The 15994-nt window shown below is 36.7% G+C and overlaps 1 protein-coding gene across 2 annotated transcripts in view; it reads right to left on the reverse strand.

Annotated features, from left to right (window-relative positions):
• Positions 1–454: 454 nt before the first annotated feature.
• Positions 455–15994, reverse strand: part of KIF5B (kinesin family member 5B) — a 29635-nt gene continuing 14095 nt past the window's right edge. Inside the window, exons 14-26 of one of the 2 annotated variants that reach the window (XM_035902417.1) lie at positions 13979–14185; positions 13401–13544; positions 12599–12784; positions 11599–11716; positions 11187–11248; positions 10966–11075; positions 10681–10782; positions 8465–8525; positions 8272–8343; positions 7991–8095; positions 7281–7497; positions 5333–5465; positions 455–3016 (exon numbers count right to left, since the gene is read on the reverse strand). In XM_035902417.1, coding sequence (XP_035758310.1) covers positions 3010–3016; positions 5333–5465; positions 7281–7497; positions 7991–8095; positions 8272–8343; positions 8465–8525; positions 10681–10782; positions 10966–11075; positions 11187–11248; positions 11599–11716; positions 12599–12784; positions 13401–13544; positions 13979–14185 — 1524 coding nt within the window. In that variant the 3' untranslated portion in view covers positions 455–3009. Of the gene's footprint in view, positions 3017–5332; positions 5466–7280; positions 7498–7990; positions 8096–8271; positions 8344–8464; positions 8526–10680; positions 10783–10965; positions 11076–11186; positions 11249–11598; positions 11717–12598; positions 12788–13400; positions 13545–13978; positions 14186–15994 lie in introns of both variants that reach the window. The other variant, XM_035902416.1, reaches the window with a different exon arrangement.

Raw genomic sequence — 15994 nt, forward strand, 5'->3', positions numbered from 1 at the left:
CAAACAAAACCTACACAACCAAGAGAAGACATTAAAAACAGGTATTAAACCAGCATATTTATGAACTACATAGGGTGTATGCCTTTGGGAGAGGCCAAAGTAATCCCAGATCGAAGGGGTTCCAATTCCGATATACTGGGGCTGCAATCAATTTCTGAACATCTCCACAGGCATCAACTGTAGGGTTTTTGTTCTTTTGTTTGGTTTGGGGGTTTTTTGTTTGGGTGTTTTTCCTATCATAAGCAGTCTTTTGAAGACTAAGAAATATTCATATTTGTGTGTGAGAAAGCTTACGTGCATTAACAAGCACTGGAATAAGAGGTCAGAGACGTCACATGATCACGACAGAGATAACTGCTCATGAAACCTATCAAGTGAAAAATATTATAGGGAGACAATTTAAAACAGGTGTAGAGACTGAATAAAAGCACAAAGTTCAAAGATTTTTCTTCTCTTTATTTAAACACAAATACATTTACAGCATGCAGGTAAGTTAAAACTATATGGCGTCTTCCCCAGACCAATTGTTTTAATGCATCTTAAGTGTACTGAAGTTAAACCATATTCCACAGGTAGACTTGTCCTCTCATGTCAAATTTAGAGTTACACACAGTAGTGAGTCAGCATTTAAGTTATGTAAATAATTTAGTTGTTCACCAGAAATAAATATTATTTCACCAAGTTCCTATCCTAAACCATCTTTTAAAAAAATATGATCTAGAGGAACATAAAAATAAGAACCATTCAAAGACTGCAAGTTGAAACAGCAGTGTTGAACATTCCCCGTATAGACTGAATATTTTAATTTACAAAAACAGTAATAATTGTCCTGTCTGGCTGACCTATGACAACCAGACCAGAGAACAAAAAAAGGTGGTGGGGTTGTTTGTTTTTTTTTTTCTTTTTTACATTTTAAGAGGCAGTTCTTGGTAAACTTCATAAAAGGTTTAAAATAAAAAAAAAGTTTAAATATAAAAAGGTGATGTACACTGAGCTACAGGCTAGTTACCATTTAATGTATTTATTTTTAAACACAGCAATTTTCAGCACCAAACCCCATGATAATTACCTACAGGAATGAAACCCCCATTCACAGGCATCAGGAAAAAAAAATCCTGCTTCATTTGAATGTACTTTAGAGAAAGGGGGGTTTTTTGTTTTTCTGATTGCGTATTAACAAATGAAGGTCTGAAAACCTGTAGTTAACACTAAGAAAGGTAACAGACAGTGCTGCTTCCATTATGAGAAATTTCATTCAAAATAGTTTGCTGTTCCTTTGTTTTTCTTTCCTCAGCGTGCCATCTTTAATCATGCTCTAAAACAACTGCAAGTTGGGAGCGCTTGACAGCCTTAATGAGCAATACAGTCTTAAAAGCTGAAAACTCCAAAATAGTGAGATTTCTGACTGATACACTCAACCTTTAAAAATCAAACTATTAAAAATTCAGACTACTGCAGATATAGAAAAAAGTGGTTTCAAGGTCTAAAATCTGACTACACTCCATCCTAATATAAATATTTTGTCTATTTATAGTATAAAAGTTGAAAGTGATTTGCTGTCTGAACAGTCATAGAGTCTCTGCTGTTTCCACAATAACTGATGAACACCCAGCGAAAAACTCAAGCCAGCACACAGAGTGGTACCAACTGGGTCTGGAAAGCCAGCTGAATTCTTTCAGTAATATTAAATTCCTTCTTTCTCAAAGATCTGGTAACTAACTTCTATCGAGAAGAAGGCTGTTCTAGAAATTATAGTGGCTAAACCCTATAAATAAGTTACGTGAATTATACTGTAAGATTTTAAAACCCAGATTCAGCTCAGTGGGAGTACGGGAGCTCAGAAACAAAAAAACCTCATTTCATTTTGTTAGCCACTTTACAGGACTTTATTGCAAAGAGAAGAAAAATGTTCAAGAACTACTACTTTGGACATTTCATATACCTACTTACAAATGGATTACAAATACAATTCAGGGTAGCACTTTATTATTTTTTTTTAAACACATCTCTGGGATTTCCAGATACATCACTTTTAAAAAGTTGTATCCTTTATTAATGTATCTGAATTCATTGGCCAGCTGCTGAAATTTTTTAATTGAAAATTAAAATTTTGGCCAAAAATTCCAGTATCGTGTATATAGTGGAATATCAAGTTAAATTTGAGATTGCACTCATTTCACTATTATAAAATAGCCGAAGTGAACCATCACAGATACAGACAAATGGACAGACAGGCTCATCAGAATGAAGCAGAATGTTTTCACTCCACCAGACTGTATTGTGTGTAGAATCAAGAACTGGACAGATGGGATAATCCATTACCAAAGTCTTTTTTGTAAACTTAGGTTTTCTCTTCTTACTGTACAATATTTAATTCTAAATTACCCAATAAACAGGCAGGTAACAGTTAAAACAGCCTTGTCCATACTGAACTCTTTAGATCTGTGGTGCAGCGATCGCAGTGCCTTACGGGAGTTGTCGTAAGCACATTTCAGTATTCTTACACTGTACAAATAAATGTAGTTCCAATGCTCTATGCAGCATTCCAGGAGAAAATTGTAACGTAGAGTGCCGTTCTAATTCAGTGGGACACGTAGTGTTACGTGAAGTGATAAAAATGGAAGTAATACTTAAACATTGTTGCACATTCCCTAAGACAATAAGATGTACACAAATTAAGCTAGAAAATTTGAACTAAGATTTTCTCAACGTACATTCAGCTTGGCACAGTGCAGACTAAATTTAAGACATGAAAGACAAACCGTGTAATGAGCAGAGCTACACTTTAAGTAACATGTCATTTTTCTGAGACGCCAAAATTGCACTCTAGTTTTGTTTTTTTTTTGGGAATCAGTTAGCAGAATTTGAAGAAGGGGGAAGAGCTGTACAGGCCAGGTATAATTTATACATTTTCAAAAAATAATCCTACAGTCCCCAAAGGGAGAGATTATTGTCATGGAATGACTCCCTCTACACGATATCCAATCCTCCTCATGCTGCATTTACTTTTCAGCAACTGTAAATGAGAAAAACAACAGTTAAGTGCTTGTACCTCATAAGCCAAAAAAACCCAAGTTATTGAGATTTACGGTTGACCGTATTCTCTATTTACATAGCCTTTAAGTGCCCAATTCTTAGCCCGCTCAGATAAGTACTAATAAAACATCTGCTTTAGAATAACAAATTACGCAATGCAAAGCATTTAAGCAGTGCTGGCTGTTACCAACAAATTTACAGCACAATAAACTGACTGGGTATCCGGCCTTGACTGCCTTAACAGAGTAAGCATTACAAACACAAACCATTTATAACCCAGCTCCATTTCCCATGACTGTTGCTACTTTTCCAGGCCAGTGAGAACTGTCTGGGTACCACCTACCAGCTGCTGCAAAGTTTTGACTTTGCTATTTTGGGAAGATGAAATGGGAATGAAGAGATCATTTGGCATTAATCATCCTAAAAAAGTTTCATTTGCATAGGGAAATAACAATTGCCCATCTCTGTATTTCTTTAATGCTTCCAGAATGATTTCTTAAATGGTGGTTTCCAAACGTAAAACAGATCCTACTGTACCAAAAGTTCTTCTCTAACCGTAAGTTCAGATGCTGAGTATCTGTATTAATCCTCCAAAAAAAGTATAACAGACATTATTACAGAAAAAAGTGATACTGGCTACATGAGTATTCACAAGCTCAGAACAAATTCATACTTAATAGTAAAATAATGTTCAAGAAAGTTTTGTTCATTTACTTCCCAAAGGGACAGATTCTTCCAAAAAACAAGATACGAAAGTTGGAGTAAATTATAAGCACTCTCGTGTCTTTAAGTGCTAAACTCTCTTTGGTTCTATGGCAATAGGTAACACATTGACATTAGAAGCATTGCATGAAAAGTTTTACAACTGCTTAAGGGATTCTGTAAGCACACTACGTGGGAGTTTGGTTTTTTTGTTAAAAGGGGGTTCTAGCCAATACTTAACAATTTTCCACTCCTTCATGATTTATCTACAAATACTCCAAAAGTCAAAGTGCTAAGTCCCATATTTAAATTCCCCAGGACCAACAGTGAAAGCTCTTCTCCAAAGCAAGGTGCAAGCTCAAAATTTAGTTTATTGCTGATTATATCAACTATTAGAAGTATTCTTAAAGAAGTATGAGACTAAATAGGCTCTCTTCAGTTTGAATTCTAGGCAACATCAGAGCATGTGCAAACTCATGCTGAAGCAGGCATCTAAAATCAATTGGGTCAATCATACTTGAAATGTCTCTACAGCTGAAACAGATTGCCTTTGTAGTCCAAATAGCTATCTGAAGATTAATTTCACCACATGAGCATCATCAAGAATCCATGAATTGCCAGCTCTGTGGTCATTCAAGGTAAATGTTATTCAAGGTTAAAGTACATATCACTTCAACCTCTTCTTTGTAAGAGACACTACTGAACATAACCAGGTACCCTAACCAGCACTACAGTTTGAATATCTCTAAATCGGAGGGAAAGCTTTTAAAAGTCAGTCATCTAATAAAAAGAAACAAATGGAAACAAGGTTGATGTAAGCTGCTTTGGAGCCCTTCAAAAAAGCAGCGCCCAGGATTCAAGAACCACACAATCATTTTAGGAGTATTTTCAGACTGAATATGCAGATAACCTTAACTAAGGGAATGCCTAGAAGACATTTATATGAATGCTCAAAAGTGAGGATGATGACAGAGAATGCAGCAAAACGTTACTGGTAGAGGACCAACAGACCAACTATAATGCAGATGTTAATTAACAAGAGACATGATTCTGTGAGCAATTTAAGCATATTAATTTCAATTACTGTAACTGTATTTTAACTAGGCTAACATCTTAAATTTACTGGAATAAGACATGAATTTTTCTGTTAAATACTTCCAAATAACTTACACACGAAGCAGTGTGCAATTATAGTAAGATCAGCAAATAAACAACATGTAAGAAAAGGGTAATTTTTTATTTCATCACTGAATGTTTTCCAAAGAAAACCATATTTTAAAAGATACTATCAAGCCAAAAGAATTTAAACTGTCCACTCCTTTCCCAAACAGTAGCTACTGGCTGTGACTGGTAACTATCTCCAATTGACTGTTTTCATATTTTGTTCTACTCCAGCAGAACAACTCCAGAACTACCGTTTTACAACAGTTTTCTAACAAAAGAAGTGGCAGCATTGGCCAGATGTACATGTATACTGTTCCTCTAACTACAAAATACCATAAAAAAAAGAAGTTAACCTGATTTGAGTTATTTTATGCCACAAAATATGAAGTAGTTTAATCACAGGTTTAAAAATCCTACAATACAAACTTACACTTTGTCTTGCCGTCCTCCTCCTCCACGCAGTGCAACTGGCTGGCTGTTTTGAGTGAACGCACCTCCACCACGAATTGCACTTGGATGAGTTGGAGAAGCTGCTGGATGCTGGCCAGGACGAATAGGCTTAGCTGCATGAAAAGAAACATGACTTACAAATATATACATCACAATTTTACCTTTGATTATTCATGTTTACCAATGCTTTATTTTACAGTATCCCAAATGTAATAATCAAAATTGAATGCACTTTGAATAAGAAAGTAAGTTTAGGAGATGGTATTCTGAGAACCTAACAGATATAGTTGAGACTATAACAGCCCCTGAAAAATAGACAAGGTTTTGCTTTCATTGTCCCTATTAAGAATTAATGCTAGCAAAGCTTTTGATAATGACTACCAAATTATTATCACATGTACTATCTGCTCCACCTAATGTATTTCCCTGTAAGAGACCTATTTCTTGGTAATAAGAACCCAAATAAGACACATAGCTAGCCAAAGTTTCATGAGGGTTATGTTCCTGTAAGGAATCATTATACCCTGCTGTACTTCCCACATTTGCTTGATTGATAAGCCACTAGTTACTCTGCTCTGCAAGTGGTTCTGCATGCCGATTACTCCACAGGTAAGCTTCATCAACTTCTTATCACCATAGAAAAGTAAAGCTGGCTGTATTACTGAATTCAAAAAACAGTAGTTTTGACAGGTAATTCACAAGCTGCATACACTTTGGTAAACAAACTGTATTTTCAATCAGTTTTGCACTAGCTCTTAACAGGACATGCGCAACAGTATGAGTTTACAAAGTTCTGTAATATTAAACAGAAGCATTTAAAGTTTCAGCAGGTGAGAGTGGATATAAACTACCTTTAGGTAGCAACAGCATCAGAGAAACACTTCTCAATTTCTACCTTATAGGAAGATGATCTCCAGTAAGACATGCCTAGTTCAACTAGACATTTAAGTACATTTAAGGTTTTATACTTGTAGTAAGCTCACTAGAGAATTCTGTTTGAATCTGTCTCTCACTTGAGAGAAAGATGAGCCAGGAAAGCACCTGCCTTCAAGCTGCCACTTGAAGTGACCAAGAAAAAAAATTGTAACTTTATTCTTTGCGGCTCTTTGCAGACCTACAGAATATGAGTGAAGGTTAGCTGCAATGCTCATTTCAGTTGCATTAGGATTTAAGAGACGTGTATTGATTACCGAAGTCCTGACACAGGACAACAAAAAGGCTGGAACACAGGAACAAAACCTGTTACTTCTACACGAATAGAAATTGTAATAGGCACAGTTAAGTCCTCCGCAGGTCACACACCCTCTTGGCCCTCAGCACTTTACAGCACAATGGCAGGTAGAGGACCAAGGGAATATGACTGCCTTCCCACCATACAGTAAGAAACATTACTAGCTAGTACAGATTTCCAGTTTTTCCATTCTTTTTCCCTAGGCAGGGCTATGCAGTACTGTATGTTTTGGAACACAGAACCAAAGAGGCAATTGGGGATTTTAGGATGTTAGTCGTGAGTTTCTGTCTGCCCCTCTCCCACAAGATCAAGAGACAGCAAGACAATTTTGTTGTTAAGGCGATGGCTTAATCTCTCTCCTTACTTTGGAATACTTACTTAGTCTTAGAACATGTTAAAGACCTAATACTCACATTCAGTGTACTGTTTGTTCTAGGAAAGCCTTTCCCAGTATGTACAAACATCCAGCTACCAGGAAGAGACCCATTTAAAATAAACAAACCCTCAACCAACCAACCAACCACGCACCACTACCCACACACACTTACAGTCTATTAAGCAAATATAACTCATGGTAGAAAATACACCACGTTCACGTATGCAGTTCCAACTAGGTTTGAAAGATGCATGCATGCACAAAGATCAAAATAATCAGAAGACAGATGAAGCTCTACAGGGCAAGGGATTCTTTACTAACCAATTTGCGCAGAATGTCCTCTTCTGGCCATATTCTTGGATCTTACAGCTTCCTTTATACGATCTACTTCTTGCTGATACCGTTTGCGATCACGAGAAGCATTCTCTTTGGCTTCCTTCAGCGCAGACTCTAAAGCTTTAACTCTTTCAGCTGTAGCTCTAAGTCGCTTCTCCAGTTTAGGAAGTTCACAGCGAAGATCTGCATTATCGCGTACCAGCTACAAAATCAGAATCGATTATTTTCTTGGTAGAGAAAGAGAGCTTCCTGGGGAAAGCCAACCAAACACCCTCCCACCCCTAAAAAGGCACAGCAGTAAGGCTACTGTATTATCTTTGCTTAAGCACTCAGTAAATGTAATAGTTCATCAGTAAGACTGTCATTTGAAAACCAGTTACTGTGGAAGAATATGCTACCCAACATAGGCACAAAGTCTACATTCTTTTTCAGTCAGAGACAGACATGCAAACATCTCCCAGACTGATACATAAGCACTAACGCAGATGTTCTTCAGTTCAAGTGCAGCTATTAATTTACTTTATAGGAAAACTTCAGTCTATTGGTCTATATCAAGAGACACACTCGAAATGTAGAAGTATTTAATTACGAAACAATTACTTTATGACCAATATGCATTCAGTCTCTTCTATAATAATGCACCTTAAGTAGCTTGTTTTTAATTAAAACTCGAAAAAACTTGAAACTCATTGTACCTGCTTGTGAACCTTTGTAAGCTGCTCGAGATTATTCTCAAGGAAGGAAATCTTCTGTTTTTGTGCAGCACTGCCTCCTGTATCATCTGAGTCAATCTCAGCACTCTGCAGTAACAAAGGCATGGGGAGGGAGAGAGGAGGCCAAGTATAAATCTGAACTTGCATATTAAGATCAACCCAGAAAAATTACACCACATAAAGATCAATTCTGAATTTAGTTTCAAACCGAAATTTATGCAGCAGTCTCAGAAAGACCAAGTTTCACTACAGCATCACATTACCTTTTTCACTCTAGTAGCCAGATCTTGCACAAACAGCTTCCGAAGATTGTGAAGAGTCTGAAGTTCTTTTGCCTACAGTTAAAGACAGGGAATTAAAACCTAATTTAAAAAAAAAAAAAAAGTAATTCTGAAGGGGAGGAGGGGGCAGGAAGCAAACACTGACATTTGCTTTGGAATATATTCTGACTCTTACCACAGTCTCTTCCAAACCCTTTAAATCTTGCCTTGCTTGTTCCCGTCTGTCCTGCATAACCCTGAAAGAGAATAAACTCATCCTGAAATATCCGAGCAAAACTGGAAATTTTAATGTTTTAGGAGATTAGAGTGATAAACACTAGATGGTACACATGCAAAATATTTCTCAGTTCAAGTCCTCAATTAAGGATGTAACCAACAAATGACACCACACTCAGAAACTGGTATGGGGTGGGAGTGGGGGAGTTGCAGGAGGAAAGAAGGGAAGTACTTTTAACATTGAAGGAATACAAACAAGTACATTCAGATGCATAAATAAGTTTCTAGAATAGCATCATAGAATTGTTTGGGTTGGAAAAGACCTTTAAGATCATCAAGTGCAACTGTTAACTTAGCACTGCCAAGTTCACCACTAAACCATGTCCCTAAAGAAAGGCTCCGAGTCGGGTTGAGGATGAATACTTGGGGAGATCTTATCCTACAAATGTTCTTAGCTCTGACCAGCTGAGATGACAATTATCACGTGACAGATTAAGAATTTTTTCTTTGTTCTACCACCTCACCCCCAACACATTTGCAAAAGCTAGTATCATAAACAACAATATCAGTTTACAGGAATATAACCTAATGATTATCACTTCACAAAGCTTCTGTCTTCCTATTTAACGTGAAAGCATTTACTGCAATGCTGATGTTATCTCTCAGAACTGTAAGGCAGTGCAATTTCTAAGATGACGGGATACAGGAAAGGAATTTAGTCTTTTCTTTTTAAGACTCGAGGTTGGAATAGGAAGGCTAGAGACTGCATGAAAATGAAGTGTTCCTATTAAGTAGCCAAAAAGTTTCTTTTCCTCTTGAAATTTCTTGTCACTCAGCCAATTCCACTACTAGTTCACAGCTAAACGATTAAACATTTAGGTAATAAAATATTCTAAAGAATATCTCAGCATCCTATCCATTTGCCAGACCTCACTGGAAAAGTAGTTCCAGGCATCTTATACAACTCTAAGTAAAAAAAAAAAAAAAAAAAAAAAAAAAAAAAAAAAAAAAAAAAAAAAAAAAAAAAAAAAAAAAAAAAAAAAGGTGAATAATCACATACAATGAAAAATAACCGGATTCAAAAAGGCTGGGGGAGAACACAGAACACCAAACTAATTTTTAAAGTTTCTTTACAAGTCTTTTGAAGAGGAAAGCTTCTAATAGAGCAAGTGCCTGAAGGGATCAATGCTATATATAGTTTAGCCTGCTAACTCAAATAAGAAGTAATAAAGTGGTACGAATATCAAATCTTGCAAGACAAGAAAGCCTATTGTAACTAATATAACTTTTGTAATCATTGTGGCCTATAAATAAATCAGAATAAAATGGATTCACAAGACCAGAGTACTATTAAAATTTTAGTCAGTTAAACCAACATTGTATTTCACAGTAAGGCCAAAAGAAAAAAAGAGAAATTAAAAAGAAAAGTGTTGCTTACTGGTTATCAGTACAGACCTACCAGGTCCCTCTAATTATTTCCAATTCTGTGATAAAAACCTGAAAGCCACTGTGTGTTTTTAAACATGGCCAAAAAGCATGCACTTTTGAAAAAGTATAATGTAATTTTAACTTCTGTAAAGGTAAATTCATATATGCCAGAAAGGGGTTGCTACTGATGCCCTAGAAACATTTCCAGGAGATTATGGTCAGATTTCTAAAAGTTGAGAACTGTTTTTCAGCTTGACCCATGCATATTTACCTGCAAGCAGAATTCAATTCTAATTTTTTCGTTAACTTTTCAGTCTTTAATTCACTAATACACTGTGTTTAGTTACTCAATGAAGTATGCAGCTGTTTAATCTCAAGAATGAGGCAGTTAGAACCACTTAACGAGTTATATCACACAAAAGAACCAAAAAAAGGAGTAAGGGAACTGTTACAGGCCTCTTCCAGTCTTAGAGCATGCAATACTTAGGTGCAAATTGAAGTTAGTTACTCCAACAGCATATTAACAAAGAAAAAATTGTGGTCTTCGTATCTTTTATCATTTTACTTCCAATTTTAAATATTAAGGCAGTGCAAAGGTTTTTAAAAAGTTAAGTTAAAGGCAGCTTTGGAGCCTCTCTCTTTAATAAGCATATGATACAGTGAGAGCCACTTCCTCATGTTAGGTCACTAGTTTTTCAGATATAAGTGTTCCCATGCACATTTGTCTTATGCACGACTATCACTTACGTAAGTTCATGCAGTTTTCTACTTTTTTCCTGATCAGTCGCTTTCAACTTCTCATGCTCAACTCTAAGACGTTCCTGTTCAAGCATCATCTTCTGGTTTTGGCTGAACACAGAAAGTAAATATTACATCAACTGAAGCTGTCAGACATGACATTCAGTAACGCAGTGCAAGTTAGAAAGACGCTGCTTGAGGAAGCACTTGCCACTTCGTTCCCACTATACTGTACTTCTGTACACACACAGTCCAAAGACATTTGGCACTAACAATATAATGACAATTACTTACTCTTGAAGTTCAGTGATTAGTTTCTCCTTTGCATCAACTTCATCTCTTAGGCTACTGATCTGTTTCTGATGTGTCTCACGATGACTCTGAATTTGCTGTTCCACAGCTTGCTATTAGAAAAAACAGTATGTATTATAAGCTTATAGAAGTTGCCATGCTTCACTTTGTTCAAAAACAAAACAAAAAAAAAAAAACAAACCAAAAAGCCGAAATAAACTTACCTTGACTTCATTTGCAGTTTGAACCTTATTTAAGTGCTCTTTCTCCATCTCATGGACTTTTTCTAGTAAGGGTAGAGAGAAAAGAAAACACATTTCAGCCAAGTAACTAGGCAATCACAGGGAAGATGGTGTTAATTCCCCCTACCCTCCCCAATGCTTTAAAATTTGGTAGAAGTCCCCCCTCACCACAAAGATCAATTAAATTAGTAACATATTTAATTTAATCCTTTCCATAGCAGTTCTTTCAAACAGCAAACATGCTTTCCTGTTGACTAATTCTACATGTTCAGCAGCAAAAAGCCATTCTATAGTTCTGCCCTTCAATCTAACTAGAACAGAACAATTTCCTTTTTATCACTATATGCTTAAAATGGTGGTGGTGATGGGTGGGGTGTAGGGAGGCAATTCCTACCCTGTGCTCGGAGTTGAACTAATTCTTCATTAAGGGAATCCACAGACTCTTCCAGTTGCCTTTTTTTCTGCTCCACATTCTGAAGATATTCAGTCAATGACTTGATCTTGGCTTCATGCTTATAGAATGGAAAGATTCATTTACTTTGGAACTTGGTATTACAAAATTACATCTGCATAAACAGTTTGTACATATTTTTAAACAAGTAACCTGATCTCAAAACAAAAATGGTGCCAACTAAAGTCAAAGAAGAATGTGACTACTGAAGTAGATCTGTAATGTAGCCTGTAAGACAATGTCTTTGTTCTGGATTGGAATGAATAAATTTTTGGCTAGGAGAAGAGATGTTCTGAATGTTAAATACTATCAGAGGCAAGAGAGTCCCACTGTATTTAGAAGACTGCACTGAAATCTGCACCTCCTGATTTTAAAAAAAAAAAAAAAAAAAAAAAAAAGATGACCATCTGTATGTAAAACAAAATACAGAAAAATTAAATTGCACACAGATCACAATTTTCAGAGTTTTAGAAGTCACATTATACATCTTTTCTAACAATCACATTAAAATGGCCTTTCTCACATTAGAAGTAATTTTAACCTGCTGTGCAAGCCTACTGTAATCTTACTATGCTATTGCTACCTCTTCCACTTCCAACTTGCTGGATTACTAGGCAGAGTGCTCACTAGCCACTGCTTCTGTAAGACTTGTATTTGTGAAGGATCCTGTGATGGAGAACACATGGACCCTAGTATTTAATACAAATGCTACAAAAGCATTATCAGGCTACAGACATATTGCAGAAATTCTGACATCCTGTCACACAAATACTCAGAAGCATCCAAACTGAAAAGACTATTGAGGATACAGCTGAGTCTTGTGGCTGTTTGATCACAGTGTACCTTGTTAGGTGTCAAGAAGAAACTGCAACTTTTTCTTTTCCCCAGCAGGTTAATGAAGTCAAAAGAACTTTTAAGAAGCACAGCGTAAAGAAACATTTACCTGTGAGATACGGAGCTGGCAGGCAGCCAACTCCTTTTCATTTTCTTCCATTTTCTTATTGCTTTCTGCTTGTGTGCCTTCTAACTGCTTGCACCGTTTCACCATTGTTTTTACTTCCGATTTCATTTTACTAATGTACAGTCTCGCAACTGTGAATTCTTCATCTATCATGCCAGTTCCCTCAGGCTGCTGAAAAGTGTGGAATGACACATTTAGAGACCTCAGATAACAAAACAGAATTAAAGATGAGCTGGAGCAACTTAGCACCCAGCATACAATCCCCACCTTGACTGATAATCAGAGCACTTACACACAAAAATACAACTTCTAAGTTTTCTGACTGATTATTTAGAAGTCTGCACTAAGGTACTGAGTTGCTTGAAGAGGGAAATATAGTTCACTATAGATTTCTAACACTGCTTACATTCTTGTCCTACAGTGATATCTAGCTTCATCTTTTTATTTCAGTTCAAGTAACATCTCGATTGCCACTGTAGGTCAGCATTAGATTTCCAAGATGATGCTGTGGATTACGACCGTTTCATATGGCAGTTTAACAGTATGCATGAAAACCCTACTTCAGAAAAAAAAGTCATACCTGCTCTTCCTTGCCTTTGCATAATCAAGTTCTGTTTGGGACCTGATAAGTCACAGCATAAGCAAGGGATAAGATTATGCCCCAATTATTAATATACATGAGGCTTCCCATGGTGGTTATTTTTACTGTACTAAGAACATTGACCCCATCTATCCAGAATGTATGTGCATAATACATGGCATTAAAAATTATACTAATTCTTACCTTGACATCATTATTTCCAACTGCAATTCCTATCTCTGCAAGATCTTTTAGTAAGGAGGCCATCATCTCTGTCGCTCGTTTCTTCTGATGGTTGGTCATTTCTTTAAGTTTCTGAAGCTCCGCATCTATACTGGCTAGAGTGACCTACAGAAAAAGATGTTACACTTTAAGAAACAAAACACACTTGTTTTTAGAACTAGTTTCCTATTATTTATTTAAATACAGCAACCTGTGGTTGCCTACTGAAATGTCCCATTTTTATGTCTAAAACCAGACTGGTATCAACCCATGTGAATACACCATATAGTAAAATTTCAGAAGTCTGTCAAATAATTGGCTACCAAAACTGTCGGTCAATTCAGAAACTATGCAGAGCTATCAAGGTCAATATTCAACTGTGCATTTTTCTGAAGCTTACTGGTTTCAGAAAATCATCCTTTGCTAAAGCTAGAAGTTTTAGATTTAACCTCCAATTTTCCCTTGTGAAAAACCTTTAAATGACTTCAAGCAAGAAATACAGGTAAGGCAAGAAAAGTTACATTGAAGACTGTCAGTAATTTCTCATCCCAATTTCATACCGATTTTTGATTGAGTTCATCACTAAGTAGTTCGTATTCCTTTGCCTTATCTTCTACTTCCTGAGACTTCTGATCATAATTGACAGCTAATTCTTCAAGGGCTTGTAGCACCTCTTTCACTTCCTCTTTAGAGGCATCGTTTTCAGCCTGAAGGCGATTCAACTCTGCTTGCAGGTTGTCTTGGTCCCGTCTGGTTGATGCTAGAAGCTGCAGCGTTGATAGAGATTTAAAATTACAACAACAAATAATCATCAAGAAAATTCCATGTGTAAGTTGAATCTTATTAAAGCTTTTAGCTATTACAATTATATCTAAGCTTATAACAATTATTTATAAGCTTATACCTACATTTTTAGCATCCAGCATCGTGCAATAAGGATGCTGACGACATGTACAGTGAGAGTATAATGAACAATTTTATTTATCATCTATAACCATAGTTCTTTACTGTATTTGTATACGTGTTTATAGAAAATGTTGTAAAAGCCACGTATATAAATACAGTATTTTCTATAAACACATTTTCTATAAATACATATAAATACAATGTATCTATAAACACACTAGCAACAAAAAGGAGTGCTAAGGATAATCTCCATCCTTTATTGGATACAGGGGGAAACAGCGACAAAGGAGGAAGAAAAAGCTGAGGTACTTAATGCCACCTTTGTCTCACTCTTTAATAGTCAGACCAGTTGTTCCCTGGGTACCCAGCCCCCCTAAGCTGGAAGACAGGGACAGGGAGCAGAATAAAGCCCCTATAATACAAGGGGAAATAGTTAGCTGTATCAGAAACTGTGTGGCCAGCAGGAGTACGCAATTGATCCTTCCCCTGTACTCGGCACTGGTGAGGCTACACTTCGAATACTGTGTTCAGTTTTGGGCCACTCACTACAAGAAGGACATTGAGGCACTGGAGCATGTCTAGGGAAGGGCAACGAAGCTGGTGAGGGGTCTGGAGCACAAGGCTGATGGGGAGCAGCTGGGGGAGCTGGGGTTGCTTAGTCTGGAGAAAAGTAGGCTGAGGGGAGATCTTATCACTCTGACAAGAGGTTGTAGCAAGGTGGGTGTCAGCCTCTTCTCCCAAGAAAGAAGCAGTAGGACAAGGGGAAATGGCCTCAGGTTGTGCCAGGGGAGGTTTAGAATGGATATTAGGAAAAATTTCTTCACCGAAAGGGTTGTCAAGCATTGGAAGGGGCTGCCCAGGGACATCATTGAGTTCCCATCCCTGGAGGTATTTAAAAGATGGGTAGACGGGGTGCTTAGGGACATGGTTTAGTGGTGGACTTGGCAATGCTAAGTTAACAGTTGGATTTGATGATCTTAAGGTCTTTTCCAACCTAAACAATTCTATGATTCAAAACAGAAGTGATTAGAAATGAAGATACATAAGGACAGCAACTGGAAATGCACATGGAATATTGCAAGTTCTCAAAAAAGCCACTGAACACTATTCATGAGTCTGAAATTTTCAACAGGCTAGGGACTAAACTTCCAGCATCTTAACACTGTTAGCTGCCGAAGACTAACTAGACAAAGTGAACAGTTGCTAAAGGGGCAGATTTATTTAATTAAGTAAGATTAAACAGTACCTCCAACTTCCCAAGTCCTCAACCCATTTCCTTCTTGCCAGGTACACAAAGATTATTATTTTTTTCATGCTATATAGAATTATTTTCTCTAATATCTTGGCTATATGAAATTAACAATTTCATTATTAATAGGCATTTTCCCCATTTAATTAAGTTACATCACTGGCAACATGTGTATACAAATCATTTGAATGTAACAAGTATGGTCTGAAGTAACACACAGGCACTTCCTTTTTCATTATGGGCCATTACATTTCCCCCTTACCCTTCTCTCTCTGTGTAGCAACCGACCAAAAGTAAACCTTAAAAACAGATTTCTTACAGTAAATCAAGGTATCTTCAGTTTTGACAAACTGCTAACTTTGCATTGGAAAACCAACTGCCAATGTCTTTGCATAAAATATTTCAATTCTACGATCTTCAT

The sequence above is a fragment of the Egretta garzetta genome, unplaced genomic scaffold, assembly GCF_000687185.1.
Source record: "Egretta garzetta isolate BGI_Z169 unplaced genomic scaffold, ASM68718v1 scaffold369, whole genome shotgun sequence".
NCBI classification, from domain to species: domain Eukaryota; kingdom Metazoa; phylum Chordata; class Aves; order Pelecaniformes; family Ardeidae; genus Egretta; species Egretta garzetta.